The sequence below is a fragment of the Protopterus annectens genome, chromosome 13.part0 (assembly GCF_019279795.1).
Source record: "Protopterus annectens isolate FY-2018-M chromosome 13.part0, PAN1.0, whole genome shotgun sequence".
In the NCBI taxonomy this organism is placed as follows: domain Eukaryota; kingdom Metazoa; phylum Chordata; order Ceratodontiformes; family Protopteridae; genus Protopterus; species Protopterus annectens.
The window spans coordinates 134,088,436-134,104,589 of record NC_056747.1 but is presented as its reverse complement, the minus strand read 5'-3'; the positions used below and the strand labels follow the sequence as shown (position 1 = coordinate 134,104,589).

The following is a 16,154-nucleotide window of genomic DNA, read 5'->3' as shown; positions in this document are numbered from 1 at the left end:
AACTGTTGCCAACTCTCTCGATTCAGTGCCACACTCCTGCCTTCTTCAACACTCATGCCTGATTGTCGCAGATCTTTCACACAATCCAGCCACCTCTTTGCTGGATGTCCTCACTTCCTCTTACCTTCTTCCTGTCAGGACCAAATCTTCCTCAACAGATTGTCTTCTGCTTTTCTATACATGTGCTCAAACCACCACAATCTGTTCTCTTTGATCTTTTCTGCAATTTGAGCTACTTTGGCTTCTGCTCTTATGTCCTCATCATTTCTTTATCTGTCCTACAGTGTGCCTCCTACCACCCTTCTCAGGCACTTCATTTCCATCACCTCTAGCTTCTTCAACTGTTCTGCCAGGTTTCTGTACCATACAGTAGTACTGGTTGCACCACTGACTTGTACACCTTGCTTTTCAGCTTCTTTGGCATTCTTCTGTCATAGACTACACCTGATCCTCTATGCCAGTTGGCTGCAACTCCTCTGATTCTAGCTTTGACCTCTTCATTCAGACTACCCTTCTCCTCAACCACCCCTCCCAGATACTTGAAACTGTTTACCTGTTCCACTATCATCCCGTCTATCTCTATTCTTAGCTTCTTCTGATTTCCCCAATTTGATGCCATTACCACCTTCTTATCTCTGCTTAGTTTCATCCTATGTGCCTTCAGATTTGCATTCCATTCTCCTATCCTTTGCTGAAGTTCTACCTCAAAGTCTGCCTGTACTGCTACATCGTCTGCATACATTGCCTGCATACAGCAGCTTTGTTGATCTGTCCCCTCCAACCTGTTTGCTAATGTAGTCCATCACCAGTATGAACAGCAGTGGGCTCAGAGCTGAACCCTGATGTACACCCACTCCCACTGGGAACCCCTCTGTGAGGCCGAACACTGTTCGTACTTCAGTCAGAGGGTCCTTGTACATAGCCTGCACTAATTCTACCAATGTTTCCGGGACTTCAAACCACCACAGTACTGCCCAGATTAGCTTTCTTGGAACCTTGTCATATGCTTTCTCCAAGTCTAGGAATCCCCAGTTGGACTCTGTCCTCATTTCTAGCTCTTCTCAAGTAACTGTCTCAATGCAAACATTAGGTCAATTGTGTTGCATCCTGATCTGAATCCAAACTGTTCATCTCCCATCTTACATTCTACTACTCTGTGTATCTGTGTATCAATCACTCTCTCCAGAACTTTCATGCAGTGTGGTAGGAGTCTGATGCCTCTGTACTGCCCACAGTTGTAGATGTCCCCTTTGTTCTTGTACACTGGCACAAGTATGCTTATTCTCCAGTCATCTGGAATACGCCTTTGTCTCCACACTGCTATTAGTATCCTCAGGAACCATTTCTCCCCTATCTACCCAGCATCTTTATCATATCTGCTGTCACCTCATCTGAGCCTGCTGCTTTCCCTGACTTCATCTTCCTTAGTGCTGTTTATGCTTCTTCTAAGGTGGGCTCCTCCTCTTCTCTAATTGTAGACTGTTTCTGGGGCAGTACAGCTTCTGTGGAGTTTTCTTCATTCAGAAGCTACTGGAAATACTCTTTCCATCTGCCTTTGATGTCCTGTGGACTGGTAAGCAGGTTGTTGCTGGCATCCCTTATGAAGGGTGTCTGACTATCTTCTTTATCTTTCTGTCTTTGCCTTGCAACCTGATGTAATTTCTTTGTGCCCCTTACTGAGTCACTTCCCAGAAGTTGGTAGATTGCCTCTGATGCCCTATTCTTCGCTATTGCTAGTTGTTTTTTATCTTCTTTGTTTGCCAACCAGTAGTCCTTCCTAGCCTGGTCAGTCTTTTCTATCTCCCATTTCTTCCTGCACTCCTTCTCTCTTTTGATGACTTCCTGGACTTCTGTATTCCACCACCAGCTTTCCTTATGTACCTTATTTCCATACCTGGCTCGGCCACATATCGTTTCTGTAGTCCTTAACACATGCTGTTTTAGGTGCTGGCACTCCTCTTCAACTCCACCTATTTCCTCCTCTTCTAGGGGTGCTAGAGTCCTGAGTAATTCCTTGAACTGCTGTACATTTTCTCCAATCAACTTCCAGGTCTTCAGCCTGGTCTCTGTTAATCTTAGAGCCTTCTCTGACCACTGCTTGCAGCTGATTGTGGCAACTAATGGTTTATGCTGTGGGCCTACTGTTTCACTGGGGATAACTTTGCAGTCATGGATTCTACCCCAGTCCTTTTTCCGTACTAGGAGGATGTCTACCTGAGTTGCATGTTTGCTACTCTTGTATGTGTTCTTGTGACTGTCTCTCTTTCTGAACCATGTGTTGGATACTATACAGCCATTTGCCAGAGAGAACTCTAGAATGGCTTTTCTTTCTTTATTCTTGTTACTCCACCCATGTGGACCCAGGCAGTCCTCAAATCCAGTTCTATCTGTCCCAACATGTGCATTTAAGTCACCCATTATAAACACCAATTCATGCTGTCCTGCTTTATCTAGAAGGTCCTGCAACTGCTGTCTGAATGCATTATTTTCCTCACTATCACAACCCTGCTGTGGAGCATTTTCTGAGATTATGAATGCTGCCCTATCATTACACTGGATTCTGATTGCCATGAGTCTATCATTAATTCTGATGACATCCCTCACTGCCTTCTGAAGCCTCTGTCTCATCACAATTCCTACACCATTTCTAGCCTGTCCCCCATCTGAGTAGTACAGTCTGGATCCCAAGCCAAGTGGCTTTGCTGCACTGCCCTCTATCTCGTCTCTTGGCTACATAGGATGTCCAGTCTCCTCCTTATCATCATGTCAACCACTTCCAAGCTGCGTCCTGTCAGTGAACCTACATTAAGCATAGCAATTCTCAGTTCATGTTTGGCAGGTTGGTTGGTTTTACGTCCAGCTTTTGCTCAAATGAGCTATCCAAGTAACCCAGGCTGGGCAACTAGACACCGGCCAGCCAGTAGCTTATTGGCCCAGGGCTGCTGGGCTTTGTAGCGGGCACACACTGGTCAGTAGGGGCACATATACCCCTCCCACCATTAGCACGGGTCCCTGGCGTGGGTGAGAATAGGCTGGGTTCTCAACCCACTTATCACCGGTAACTGCCCATTTTTGGCAACTCTCAAATATTATGGTCGTTTTGTGGACGATGTTTTTGTTGTATGGAGGGGAACAGAACAGCAGTTACAACAGTTTGTCCAATCCATCAATGGTACAACAAGTTTCTTAGAGTTTGAGAGTACTCATTCTAAAGATGTTATTGAATTTCTTGATGTGAAGCTAACTAAGACAAACATGGGCATTAATACAGAATTGTTTAGAAAGACATGTTGGAGGAACAATCTATTACATCGAACTAGCATGCACCCCCGTCATGTGTATTCCAATATTGTTGAAAATCAAGCCATGAGATTATCTAGGTTAACTACTCAGGATGATGTATATGGACAACATGTGGCCAAGTTGGCCAATAATTTTACATCTAGAGGATACAAGAATAGAGAGATAAAGGGAGCTATGATGAAAAATGATAGGCATAGGACTGACAAGGGAATTCCATTTTTCCATAGGATCGACAAAGAACCATTGTCCATTGAGACAAGTTAGAAGCAAACAGCTAAAACTAGGCTTACCATCTCCTATACCAATAGAAATAGTTATATTAAGCGTATTATTAGCAACAATTGGAGATTACTTACACATGATGACAAGATCAGAGAGTTAATAACTGACCAACCTAGCATAGCTTACAAAAATATGAAATCCCTCAAAAGGATTTTATGCTATGACAATAATAGGAAAGATTCTTGTAAGTCTAATAGAACAGGTACATTCCCTTGTCGTTCTTGTAATCAATGTCAATTTATAGATGTTCACCAAACCTTTGAACATCCGATCACTAAACACACATACAGGTTCCAAGGATATGCAGATTGTAGGACTACAGATGTAGTATACTTAGCCCAGTGCCAAGAATGCCATAAGTTCTATATAGGCAAAACAAATAGGACACTGAGAGAACGAATCAGAGAGCATATATATGCCATACACAAGGAAAACACTAATAACGCCTTAGCCAAACATGTTCTTGAGAATGGACTTAGACATATTTTTAAATTCAAAGTCCTGGAGAAGTTACAAAGGACACATAGGTTAGGCAATTATAAAAACAAGTTAGAGGAATTAGAAAATAGATGGGTAGTGAGACTGCAAGCACATATTCATGGATTAAATGATAAAATCACATTAAAACCATGTTTGGCGGGACGACCCTTAAAACACTAGTTTTTAAATTATATTATAGGATATATGTATATATATATATATAGATTCTTGACCTAGGTTTATGTAAGGTAGATTTTAGATACATTAGTTTTTAAAGATATATATATGTTTTAATAAAGTGTATTTTTAAGAGTTTCAGCAATGTATGAGTTAACCTGAGTCCTATTCCAAACTAAGTGCTTTAATTATTTAATTAATTAATTGTAATTAGCACATGACTTAGGCTGTATATAAAGAGTGTGTTTTATCACAGTGATTCATGAAGTCTGATGAAGCGTCATTCTTGGACGTGAAAGCGCTTACTTTTGGATCCTGTTTTTGTGTTTTACAATAAATGGTCAACCAGCTGCAGCTGTTCGTGATTTTTGTGACATCTACGATTTAACACAGCCATTGGTGCACTCTTGTTCTTCTTTTTTCACTTTGACTGTTACTACAGAGTGCTTTACCCGGCAATTTCATTTTTGTTCCTGAGATTGCCTCTGATGCCCTATTCTTCGCTATTGCTAGTTGTTTTTTATCTTCTTTGTTTGCCAACCAGTAGTCCTTCCTAGCCTGGTCAGTCTTTTCTATCTCCCATTTCTTCCTGCACTCCTTCTCTCTTTTGATGACTTCCTGGACTTCTGTATTCCACCAACAGCTTTCCTTATGTACCTTATTTCCATACCTGGCTCGGCCACATATCGTTTCTGTAGTCCTAACACATGCTGTTTTAGGTGCTGGCACTCCTCTTCAACTCCACCTATTTCCTCCTCTTCTAGGGGTGCTAGAGTCCTGAGTAATTCCTTGAACTGCTGTACATTTTCTCCAATCAACTTCCAGGTCTTCAGCCTGGTCTCTGTTGATCTTAGAGCCTTCTCTGACCACTGCTTGCAGCTGATTGTGGCAACTAATGGTTTATGCTGTGGGCCTACTGTTTCACTGGGGATAACTTTGCAGTCATGGATTCTACCCCAGTCCTTTTTCCGTACTAGGAGGATGTCTACCTGAGTTGCATGTTTGCTACTCTTGTATGTGTTCTTGTGACTGTCTCTCTTTCTGAACCATGTGTTGGATACTATACAGCCATTTGCCAGAGAGAACTCTAGAATGGCTTTTCTTTCTTTATTCTTGTTACTCCACCCATGTGGACCCAGGCAGTCCTCATATCCAGTTCTGTCTGTCCCAACATGTGCATTTAAGTCACCCATTATAAACACCAATTCATGTTGTCCTGCTTTATCTAGAAGGTCCTGCAACTGCTGTCTGAATGCATTATTTTCCTCACTATCACAACCCTGCTGTGGAGCATTTTCTGAGATTATGAATGCTGCCCTATCATTACACTGGATTCTGATTGCCATGAGTCTATCATTAATTCTGATGACATCCCTCACTGCCTTCTGAAGCCTCTGTCTCACCACAATTCCTACACCATTTCTAGCCTGTCCCCCACCTGAGTAGTACAGTCTGGATCCCAAGCCAAGTGGCTTTGCTGCACTGCCCTCTATCTCGTCTCTTGGCTACATAGGATGTCCAGTCTCCTCCTTATCATCATGTCATCCACTTCCAAGATGCGTCCTGTCAGTGAACCTACATTAAGCATAGCAATTCTCAGTTCATGTTTGGCAGGTTGGTTGGTTTTACGTCCAGCTTTTGCTCAAATGAGCTATCCAAGTAACCCAGGCTGGGCAACTAGACACCGGCCAGCCAGTAGCTTATTGGCCCAGGGCTGCTGGGCTTTGTAGCGGGCACACACTGGTCAGTAGGGGCACATATACCCCTCCCACCATTAGCACGGGTCCCTGGCGTGGGTGAGAGTAGGCTGGGTTCTCAACCCACTTATCACCGGTAACTGCCCATTTTTGGCAACATTAATCAACAGGACCGAATCACCTAGAGCCGTATTTTTTTACACCATCGACTGGCTAGCCCTGCCATGGCATGCAGTCTATGATCCGTGTTCTCCTATCTTGAGGATACGGCACAACACAGTAAATGCCCAAAGTGGTTGGTCTGTACAACTCTTATAGTTTCATAGTTTGGTACTAGGCTATCTGCCCTAGGGCATTTATAAGCCTAGCCATAGTGATGTGGCTTTCGCCACCCCATGTAATGGTACAAAAGTGTACAGAATAGATTTAGAATACTGTGCCTCTGTCTAGTAGTGACACAGTGAAGACCCCCTTACATAATAGAATTAGTTTACTGTGCCTCTGTCTAGTAGTGACACAGAGATGACCCCTGGGGTAAACCTACGATCTCCCATCCACTCGTCAAGATTTCTCTTGAAGAGAGTCAGTGAGGGGCTCTGCCTGACATGAACTGGGATTCTGTTCCAGAGTATGGGAAGCCTCTGAGTTATGAATCTGTCCCTCCAGCATGTCCTATTCATATTTGTGCTGAGGTTCAAATCTTTAGCGCTCGTGGTTCTGATGGATTTGGATTTTTTGAGGTGGAGCATGTCCATCAATTCCTGACTGGACATGGCCTTGTACGTCAGGCACAGATCACCTCTGAGTAGGCGGTATGCTACTGAATAGAGTTGGAGTTTCTTTAGTCTGGCAGCATATGACATATGTTGGAGACCCTTGATCCTCTTGGTGAGGTACTTTTGGGGTCTCCATAGCTGTTGCAAGTGCCGGGTGAGGTACATACCAAATGGGGCATTGTACTCAATCATGGGCCTGATAAGGGAGGAGTACAGGGGCACAATGACCTCCTTTGATCTGGATGTGAATCCCTTCATGATAAGGTGGGCAAGGTAGAAAGTCTTTCTAACCACTTTGGCAACGTGGGTGTCAAATGAGAGGTCACTATCGACTTGGGTCCCCAGGTCTCTGATTACTTTTTCCGTACTCAGTGGGTTACCGCCTATGTGATAATTTGTGGGCACTTTGTTTTTCCCAAAGGGGATGACTATACATTTTTTGGCATTTAGTTTAAGGCCATGACTCCGCACCAGTTGTCCGTTTCAGTGAGGCCTTTCTGTAGGATGTATGTGTCAGCTGGTTTATCGACTATGGCGCCTAGTTTGCAGTCATCTGCGAACTTTGTCAGCCACAACCCTCCCATGTTTGCTTTCACATCTGAGAAATAAATGCCGAACAAGAGGGGTCCCAGGACAGAGCCCTGTGGGACACCACTTGTCACTGGCTTTGAGTCTGACATGGCTCCAGTGATTTTGACTTTATGGGTTCTACCCTTTAGCCAGTTTGCCACCCATCTTGTGACATATGGATTTACATTTAAGCTGTTGAGCTTGTCTATGATGCCAGAGTGGGGTATTGTGTCGAAAGCTTTAGCCAAGTCCAGGTGGGCTGTATGGACTGCTTTGCCCTCGTCAATGGCTCTAGTGACTGTTTCGAAAAAGTCAACCAAGTTCAAAAGGCAGGATCTGCCCTTTACAAAGCCGAACTGGGTGGGATCAAGTGTCTATGTCCCCAATGTCTCTGTTTATTAGTTCCATAATGATTCTTTCCATAGCTTTGCAGACCAGGCTGGTTAAGCTTATGGGGCAGTAGTTACCAGGGTCAGTAGAGGTGCCTCCTTTGTGGAGTGGGACTACTGTTGCTGTACGCCAGTTTTCAGGTACATATCCTGTAGTAAGGCTAAGGTTAAATAGCATTTGTATGTGCGGGTTTAGCTCCTCTTGGAGTTCACGTAGCACGCAACTCGGGATACTGTCAGGTCCCATTGTTGCTGTGTTTTTAGCTTTGCTGAGGGCTGTTCTCACCTGGACATCTGAGATGACAGGGAGGTTACATTCAGCTGGGATAAGTATTTCTTCTTTTGGGGGTGAGGGAGGGGAGAAATTTGCACTGAACCTGTCTGCCAGAATGTTGGCAATATCTGTGGGTTCAGTGTATTTTTTGTCATTGTGAACTAACTCTGAACATATCTGAGGGTTTCCGCCCACGTTTCTAACATAGCTGAAGAAGGCCTTGTGGTTATCTTTAGTGTCCATAGCGATTTTTCTCTCAAAGTTGGCCTTGGATGTTTTTATGAGAGAACGTAGCTTTCTACTAGTGCTGATCAGAGATGCCTTCTCTTTATGGGATTTTGCTCTGTCGTACAGTAGCTTCCTTCTTTTGTTATACAATTTGTTTATGGCTGGGTTCCACCAGACAGGATGCCTACCCTTGGTGGAGAGGGTCTTGGTTTTATTAGGGATTGGATGATCCATGCATTCTTGGAGATGTCCGTAGAAAGCATTTGTGAAGGATTCTGCATTGTGGGATGTGGTTTCCACTGTCCCAGTGGGCTTAAAGGATACCATCTCAGTTTTAAGAAGTGCAAAGTCGGCTTTTGAGAAGTTTTTCACTGTAGTCTTTTGTGTTGGGGGAGGAGGTGGGATATGTATATCCAGGGTGATTAGTTTGTGGTCAGATCTCACTAGTGAAGGGTATACTTCCAGTGTGGAGCACTTTGTCCCCATGTTTGTGATGATCAGGTCTAGTATATTATCTCCCCTTGTGTGAGAGGTGACTAGCTGTTCCATTGCGTTTGAATTTATGAATTCCAGGAACCTTTGGGCTAGGGTGTTTGGGCTAGAATAATGCACTCAGTCTATGTTAGGGTAGTTGAAGTCTCCCAATATGATGGTGTTTGGTGAGACATTCATATCCTCCAATGTCTTCAGGAAGGCTGAGTGGGGTTCCTGAGATTGGGAGGGTGGTCTGTAACATGCTACCAGTTGTATAGCAGTTTTGTCTATGGTTAGTTGCACCTGAATGGTCTCTGATGCTTCATGTGTTGCCACTAACCTGTAGGTGTGGGTGTCCTTGATGAATATGGACACTCCCCCTCCCTTTTTGGTTTGGCCTGAGTTTTGGGACCGAAAAGCATGATACGAGGTATAGCCTGGTAGCACTGGGGTGCTCTCAGGAGCCTTGAACCAGGTTTCAGTTACTGCACAGACATCGATGTCCTCCATACTGAGGAGTGCTTCGAGAGCCTGCATCTTGAGATTTAGACTTCTGGCGTTGAGCAGCATTACCCTTAATTTTTTTCCATTTTTGTTTTCTAAGGAGGTGGTTTTGTCTTTTGAGCCTTGCCTAAAAAAGGCACTATGGGGGAGGCAAGAGCCTTAGCCAATATCCGGAAGCCCAGTGGTGACAGATGCAAGCCGTCCCTTGCGAAGCAGCGTGGCTTGTCCAGCATGTCATCCCAAGCAGACAGACATTGGATCCCCCTAGAATGACACCAGTATTTGAGCCAATTATTAAAGCTGATCATCTTGTCTTTGTATTGTGGCATCCTTCTTGGTGAGGGCAAGATGCTGCTCAAGGTCAGGGTCATACCAGCCTGGGCTACATAATCAGAGAGCTCCTCTATGTCTCTTTTCATGTAGTCCAGGGAGGTATGTCTCAGGTCATTCACACCGGCATGGACAATGACGGAGTCATATTTGTACTTGCTTTGGAGTGACCTGAGTGCGTGTGTTATGTGGCGGATCCCATCAGGCATGGTGTTTGGCCTTAAGGGCTGTGATTGTTTGACACACTGATTTATTGAAGTATGTGATGCATGTGTTATGTTTTGAGGTGGTGGATTTTTGGGTGTCTGCTTTGGGAGCCTCTGTTGTTTTGGTAAGTTTTTTGTTAGAGCCTCCGAGTATGTCTTTGTGTTATTATGTGTTTGGTTTGCAGTTGTGGTAGGTCTATGTGGGACTGGGTTTGGTGTGTGTGTGGTTACCTTCTCCTCCTGTCTGGTCTTGCCAGTCCTGAGTTGAGAGAGTTCAGCCTCCAGTTTGACTATATAGTTGCATCTCTCATGTATTTGTGTTTGTTGGGAGGAGGAGAGGGTTGTCTGTGTACATCAGACAATTGTAGCATTGTCTCAAGATTCCCAGATTAACCAGCTGAACCGGAGAGGATGCCAGCAATCTACCACTCGACATGCTAGAATATTATAAGGGAGTGCTGTGCCTTTAAGGGAAGTGGGTACTCACAGGGAAGGTAGGTGGATGTAGTGCTTACTTTAGTTAGCGAGTGCTTACTTAGAAGAGAGGTTTTGAGAACAAGTGCTAGGCTTATAATAAAGTGATTATACTAGATTATTATAAGAGTAGAGCTTTCTTAAGGGAAAATTTGAAAAGCAGACTTGGCGGAGCCAGAAAAAGTTTAACCTTGTTTAACTGGCGCTGCGCTATGCTCACAACTGCGCAAAGCCGTGCAAATGCGGATTTTAAACAGGGAACTTCAAAAGAGCTAGAAATGGTCCAAAACAACCAATTACTACAAGCTCTTGTGCTGAGGTCACTCCTTCAGGGACAGATAGGCTGCTCAAAGCTCCCCACTCCCACTGGTGAGCAAAGAAACTTCCTTCTATCCAAGGAAGGCAATGGGCACCACAGGAACTACACCACAGCCCAGAATACAGCAAGGCCTGTATACTGGTCTAAACTAGTCGAGGAGAGGCGGGAAAACAAGGATTTTTTTTTGGTTTTTTTTTTGTTTTTGAGATAGAAAGCACACAGAAATGCAGGAAACAGTAATAAATCAGTTACACAGGCTAGCACACTTTAGTGGGCAGCCTCAACAGTTAAATTTAACAAACAAACAAACAACATTCGACCAATTTTCGACTAAATGAACCTTTAAGTGCAGATAATATATAATGCAACAAACAGTTAAAAAACAGTTTAAGCTTGTTCAAGGTAAGCAAGAGAAGGTATTTCAGGTAAAAAACAGAAAAAAATACTTAAATCAGGAAAGTAGTCGCTTTTCTCAGTTCTCCGCTGCTAGGACCACTCTGCAGGACCACGAGGAGCTGTTGCTGAGTAGTATAGCCAGAAAAATATGCTCAGAGGCAGATTTTAAACAGGGAACTTCAAAAGAGCTAGAAATGGTCCAAAACAACCAATTACTACAAGCTCTTGTGCTGACGTCACTCCTTCAGGGACAGATAGGCTGCTCAAGGCTCCCTACTCCCTCTGGTGAGCAAAGAAACTTCCTTCTATCCAAGTAAAGCAATGGACACCACAGGAACTACACCACAGCCCAGAATACAGCAAAGCCTGTATACTGGTCTAAACTAGTCGAGGAGAGGCGGGAAAACAAGGATTTTTTTTGTTTTTGAGATAGAAAGCACACAGAAATGCAGGAAACAGTAATAAATCAGTTACACAGGCTAGCACACTTTAGTGGGCAGCCTCAACAGTAAAATTTAACAAACAAACAAACAACTTTCGACCAATTTTCGACTGAATGAAACTTTAAGTGCAGATAATATATAATGCAACAAACAGTTAAAAAAACAGTTTAAGCTTGTTCAAGGTAAGCAAGAGAAGGTATTTCAGGTAAAAACAGCAAAAAATACTTAAATCAGGAAAGTAGTCACTTTTCTCAGTTCTCTGCTGCTAGAACCACTCTGCAGGACCACAAGGAGCTGTTGCTGAGTAGTATATCCACAAAAAAACGCTCAGAGGCGGATTTTAAGCAGGGAACTTCAAAAGAGCTAGAAATGGTCCAAAACAACCAATTACTACAAGCTCTTGTGCTGAGGTCACTCCTTCAGGGACAGATAGGCTGCTCAAGGCTCCCCACTCCCACTGGTGAGCAAAGAAACTTCCTTCTATCCAAGTAAGGCAATGGGCACCACAGGAACTACACCACAGCCCAGAATACAGCAAAGCCTGTATACTGGTCTAAACTAGTCGAGGAGAGGCGGGAAAACAAGGATATTTTTTGTTTTTTTTTTGTTTTTGAGATAGAAAGCACACAGAAATGCAGGAAACAGTAATAAATCAGTTACACAGGCTAGCACACTTTAGTGGGAAGCCTCAACAGTTAAATTTAACAAACAAACAAACAACTTTCGACCAATTTTCGACTAAATGAAACTTTAAGTGCAGATAATATATAATGCAACAAACAGTTAAAAAAACAGTTTAAGCTTGTTCAAGGTAAGCAAGAGAAGATATTTCAGGTAAAAAACAGCAAAAAATACTTAAATCAGGAAAGTAGTCGCTTTTCTCAGTTCTCTGCTGCTAGGACCACTCTGCAGGACCACGAGGAGCTGTTGCTGAGTTCCCCCTATAGGGCACCATGAAGAGTCTGTGCTGCTGCCCACAGCGTCATTTATTGGTGAGTTCGAGATGGAAACACTCAGCATGTTTTTGGACATGGGAGAAACCCCCACAGAAACACAGGGAGAACATGCAAACTCCAAACAGACACTGGTCGGAGGTCAGGATTAAACCTTATACCTTGTGCATGGGAGGCAAAGACCTTAACCACTAGGCCATCTGGTCAAACATTCTTGATGCTAAAAGTTTTCATAACAGTATAAGGAAGCAAATGGTTATTTTCATAAAATGTCAACATTAGTTTGTGGGGGATTATGGTACAGCCCTTTCCCTGCTGTTGTGCAATCTCAGGAACTGGTATATTTAAGTAGCAAAGGGTGTGGGACATACAGGAGTTTTGCCTCCCTGCTAAAAATCTGTTTTACTTTGTTGATTTTTTTGTTTGTTTGATTATGTGAATTTTGGACTGATCTTGTGTCCTTTGATCATTTTGTTTTTCAGTTAAACGTAAATGTATATGTGTATGTATACATATATATATATATATATATATATATATATATATATATATATATATATATATATATATACCCACACACACACGTACATGTTTGGGGGGGTTCTAAGTATACATGTATGTATGAATATATACAGCACACACATGCGCGGGTACGCACTCTCTCACTCACATACATACATACATACATACATACACACACACACATACACACACAAAGCAAACACTTTTAGTATATCCTTTGGACTCTGAAGATCCTCTCAAGCTTCTTAAATGTTTGCATTACATTCCCCGTCTTCCTCTTCTTTCGAGAATCAAGATGTTGTTTAAACAGCTTCTTGTGCAGAAACAAACCTTTGCAGGGGGAAGCCCTTTATTCCCATGTAGAAAGCTGTGTTCTCATGAGGTTGTAGAGTGTAGAAGTAAATGAAAAAGTAATTGCTTTCTCTGCAAAACAAAATATTTCTTCATTTCACGGTTGAACAACCTTACAGCCTGACTGTGTTAGTAGGGTGAGTAGGCAGCATAACCCCTCATATTTCAGCCAGATGTTTTTTCAGTCATTTATTTTTAATCATGCCTGATTCAGCATTTTGATATTCAGTGTCAGAAGATCCATTGTCAGTTGCCTCTAATCTAGGTTTTCTAAGATATAGTCTCTAGAATTGTACAGAACACTATATAGGTCTCTGATGCTGCAAAGAAAGAGCCTGAAAGAAGTTTACCAATCTCCAAGTTTATCCCATACATTATTCAAAGCATTGTCAGCTACAAAAATATTCTGAATAGCAATACAAAAAATAATTTTCATGTATGCTGTCTTGTACTATGTTGCTGACAGTATTATTTTAAATATTTGAACTCCTTTGTATCTTCCTTGATAACACATGATTTAAAAATGGTTAATAAACTCCCCTAAACAAAAATGGTATTTTTTAAATAATTTCTTTATTTAGTTACAGAAAAAGAAATTGATCGAGGGCTTCTTTCAGCAAGAAAGAGAGGAGTGTATGCCATGATATTCTTAAGAGAAATTAAGAATTTGGACGAGAATGCAAAGGACCAGAGATCGTCAATGTTTATTGATACTAAGGAAGATGGCAACATAGATTCTGAGGCGCAGCAACTTCTCTCAGGCCTGAAGATGAAAGTGACCAGTGATTATTCCAAGCAACTCCGAATCTACACATTGGAATGGCAAGGTGATATAGCAAATTCCAAACACAAGCAGTATAATGAATATCTTGAGAAACTCTGTGAAGAGTTTGTTACAGAAATGAAGCAGCAAATACTTAACAGAACTACAAATGACAGTGAACATTGTAATGATCTAGGTTGGCTTCTACAAGAAATCATCCATCACATGACTACTTGTATGAAGAAGTGCTCAGTTTTCTGTGGTAGAAAAGAGTTTTTAATGAATATTTGCCAATGTATCAAGCAGTACAACAGCAGTCCTCATCCTCCGTTGATTTTATATGGGCCATCTGGTACTGGAAAAACTGCAGTGATGTGTAAACTTTCACAGGAAATTCAAAATATTTTCCCAAAAGAGACAGTGGTAGTGTTACGGCTATTAGGAACATCACCATCTAGTTCTGAAATTCACAGTGTACTCAAAAGTATCTGCTTTCAGATTTGCTCTGCACTTAACTTTCCACCACCTTCTGTCTCAGTTACAAACTTTTACAATGATCTTGTTCGTTTTTTCCACAGTCTTTTGCATACTGTGTCCAAAAAAAAGAAGCAGGCAATGATTTTGATTTTTGATTCATTAGATCAACTTTCTTCAGCTGATGGTGCCCACAGACTTCACTGGCTTCCAAAAGAATGCCCCCCTAAGGTCCACATTATTGTCTCCACCCTGCCCGAAGAGTACGGCATATTAAAAACCCTCCGGGAAGCTATCATAAACCAGGAGAACTATTTTGAAGTGAAACCCCTGTCTGGTGAACAAGGAGGGGAGATGATTGAAACACTGATGGCATCAGTGAGCCGTACACTAACACCATTTCAGTATAATGTTATTCTACAGAGTTTTAAACAGTGTGGACAGCCTCTTTTACTTAAACTGGCATTTGATGAGGCTACCAGGTGGGCTTCTTATACACCTGTTTCAGAACTGCAGATTGCCACAACAACACAGGAAGCAGTGCGCCAGCTGTACATGCGACTGGAGAAACAACATGGCAAAATTCTTGTATCACATGCTCTGGGATACATTGTTTCATCCAGGTTAGATTTCTTCTTTAAAACTTTCAAGGAAACGGGTGTGAACATTTTTCTCAAAATTCAGGAATGAGTCAGAAGCACTGGTTACAGCAGTACTCTAAAGTGCTTTGTTATTTCATTTCAGATCCCCAGTCCCTAAAGTTTGTCTCCAAATCAGACAGGTGCAGCTTAGAGAAACTTGGTCTTTCCAAGTCTAAAACCAGATTTCCAACTGTGGCTGCATTCATTTCAGTACCTTTAGGTGCTAAACTTTCCAGCCTTTTAGTGTTAAAGCTTGATGGTTAAAATATGAATTTAGATAAATCAACCCGTACTCCAGGAGAATTATCTTTTAGCTGTTCAGAAAATAAATTTTACCACCTCAATCACAATTCAGTTGTAATATGCCCGACATTCAATGGACACTTTCAATTTTTATTGAATTAATGGGCCTGGACATGGAAGAGGAGTAAAGATTCTCATTTGGACTATACATATTCTGCTTGAGTCATTCTCAGTCATGTACACTACCTGTGTCATCACTCCACCTAACTCAACCCTAAACCTGCCATAACTATGCTAAAAAATAACTCATACACTATACATGCAAAATGTACAACAAACACAAAATAACCTACAAAACCCAAATCTAAAGAAAGTAAACAGAACAAACAAACAAAAACCACTGACCGCATCAACGTACCAAACACATAATACTGCTAAATCACTATACAAAAACAAAATACAAATAAAAACAGTTCTTTTTTTTATTCAGTTTCGTAAGGTCATTACAGAATCTTATACAGCCATTTGGTTAAGGAACTAGCATTACTGGGCTAGGCCCTTCACCTTGTGACTCTTCTATTACTCATTGCTGGTGGATCTGTTGATGTTCTCTTACTGACCATTTCTGTGACTCATACTATTTAAGTCACACTCTAACCTTTTTTCTAGGTGTTGTCACTTTGTCACATTGTATTAGTTTAGTTCTCCCATACAAATCTGAGAACATTCTTTTTCTTAATACAAATTCTCTTACCTTCTCCTTTTGTACTTGGGATAAGGATTCATTTTAACTGTACTTTAGTGATTCTCTGGTCTCTAGTGTACAAACTTTAGCTTGGAAGCTCACCACAGAACTTTCTACTTCTTTCCATGACGTTAGTACAC

The 16,154-nt window shown here is 42.0% G+C and overlaps 1 protein-coding gene across 1 annotated transcript in view; it reads left to right on the top strand.

Annotated features, from left to right (window-relative positions):
• The window catches only part of NWD1 (NACHT and WD repeat domain containing 1), a 1,242,814-nt gene that overhangs the window by 460,765 nt on the left and 765,895 nt on the right, over positions 1 to 16,154 (top strand). Inside the window, exon 4 of the mRNA XM_044090721.1 lies at positions 13,730 to 15,008. Coding sequence (XP_043946656.1) covers positions 13,730 to 15,008 — 1,279 coding nt within the window. The remainder of the gene's footprint in view (positions 1 to 13,729; positions 15,009 to 16,154) is intronic.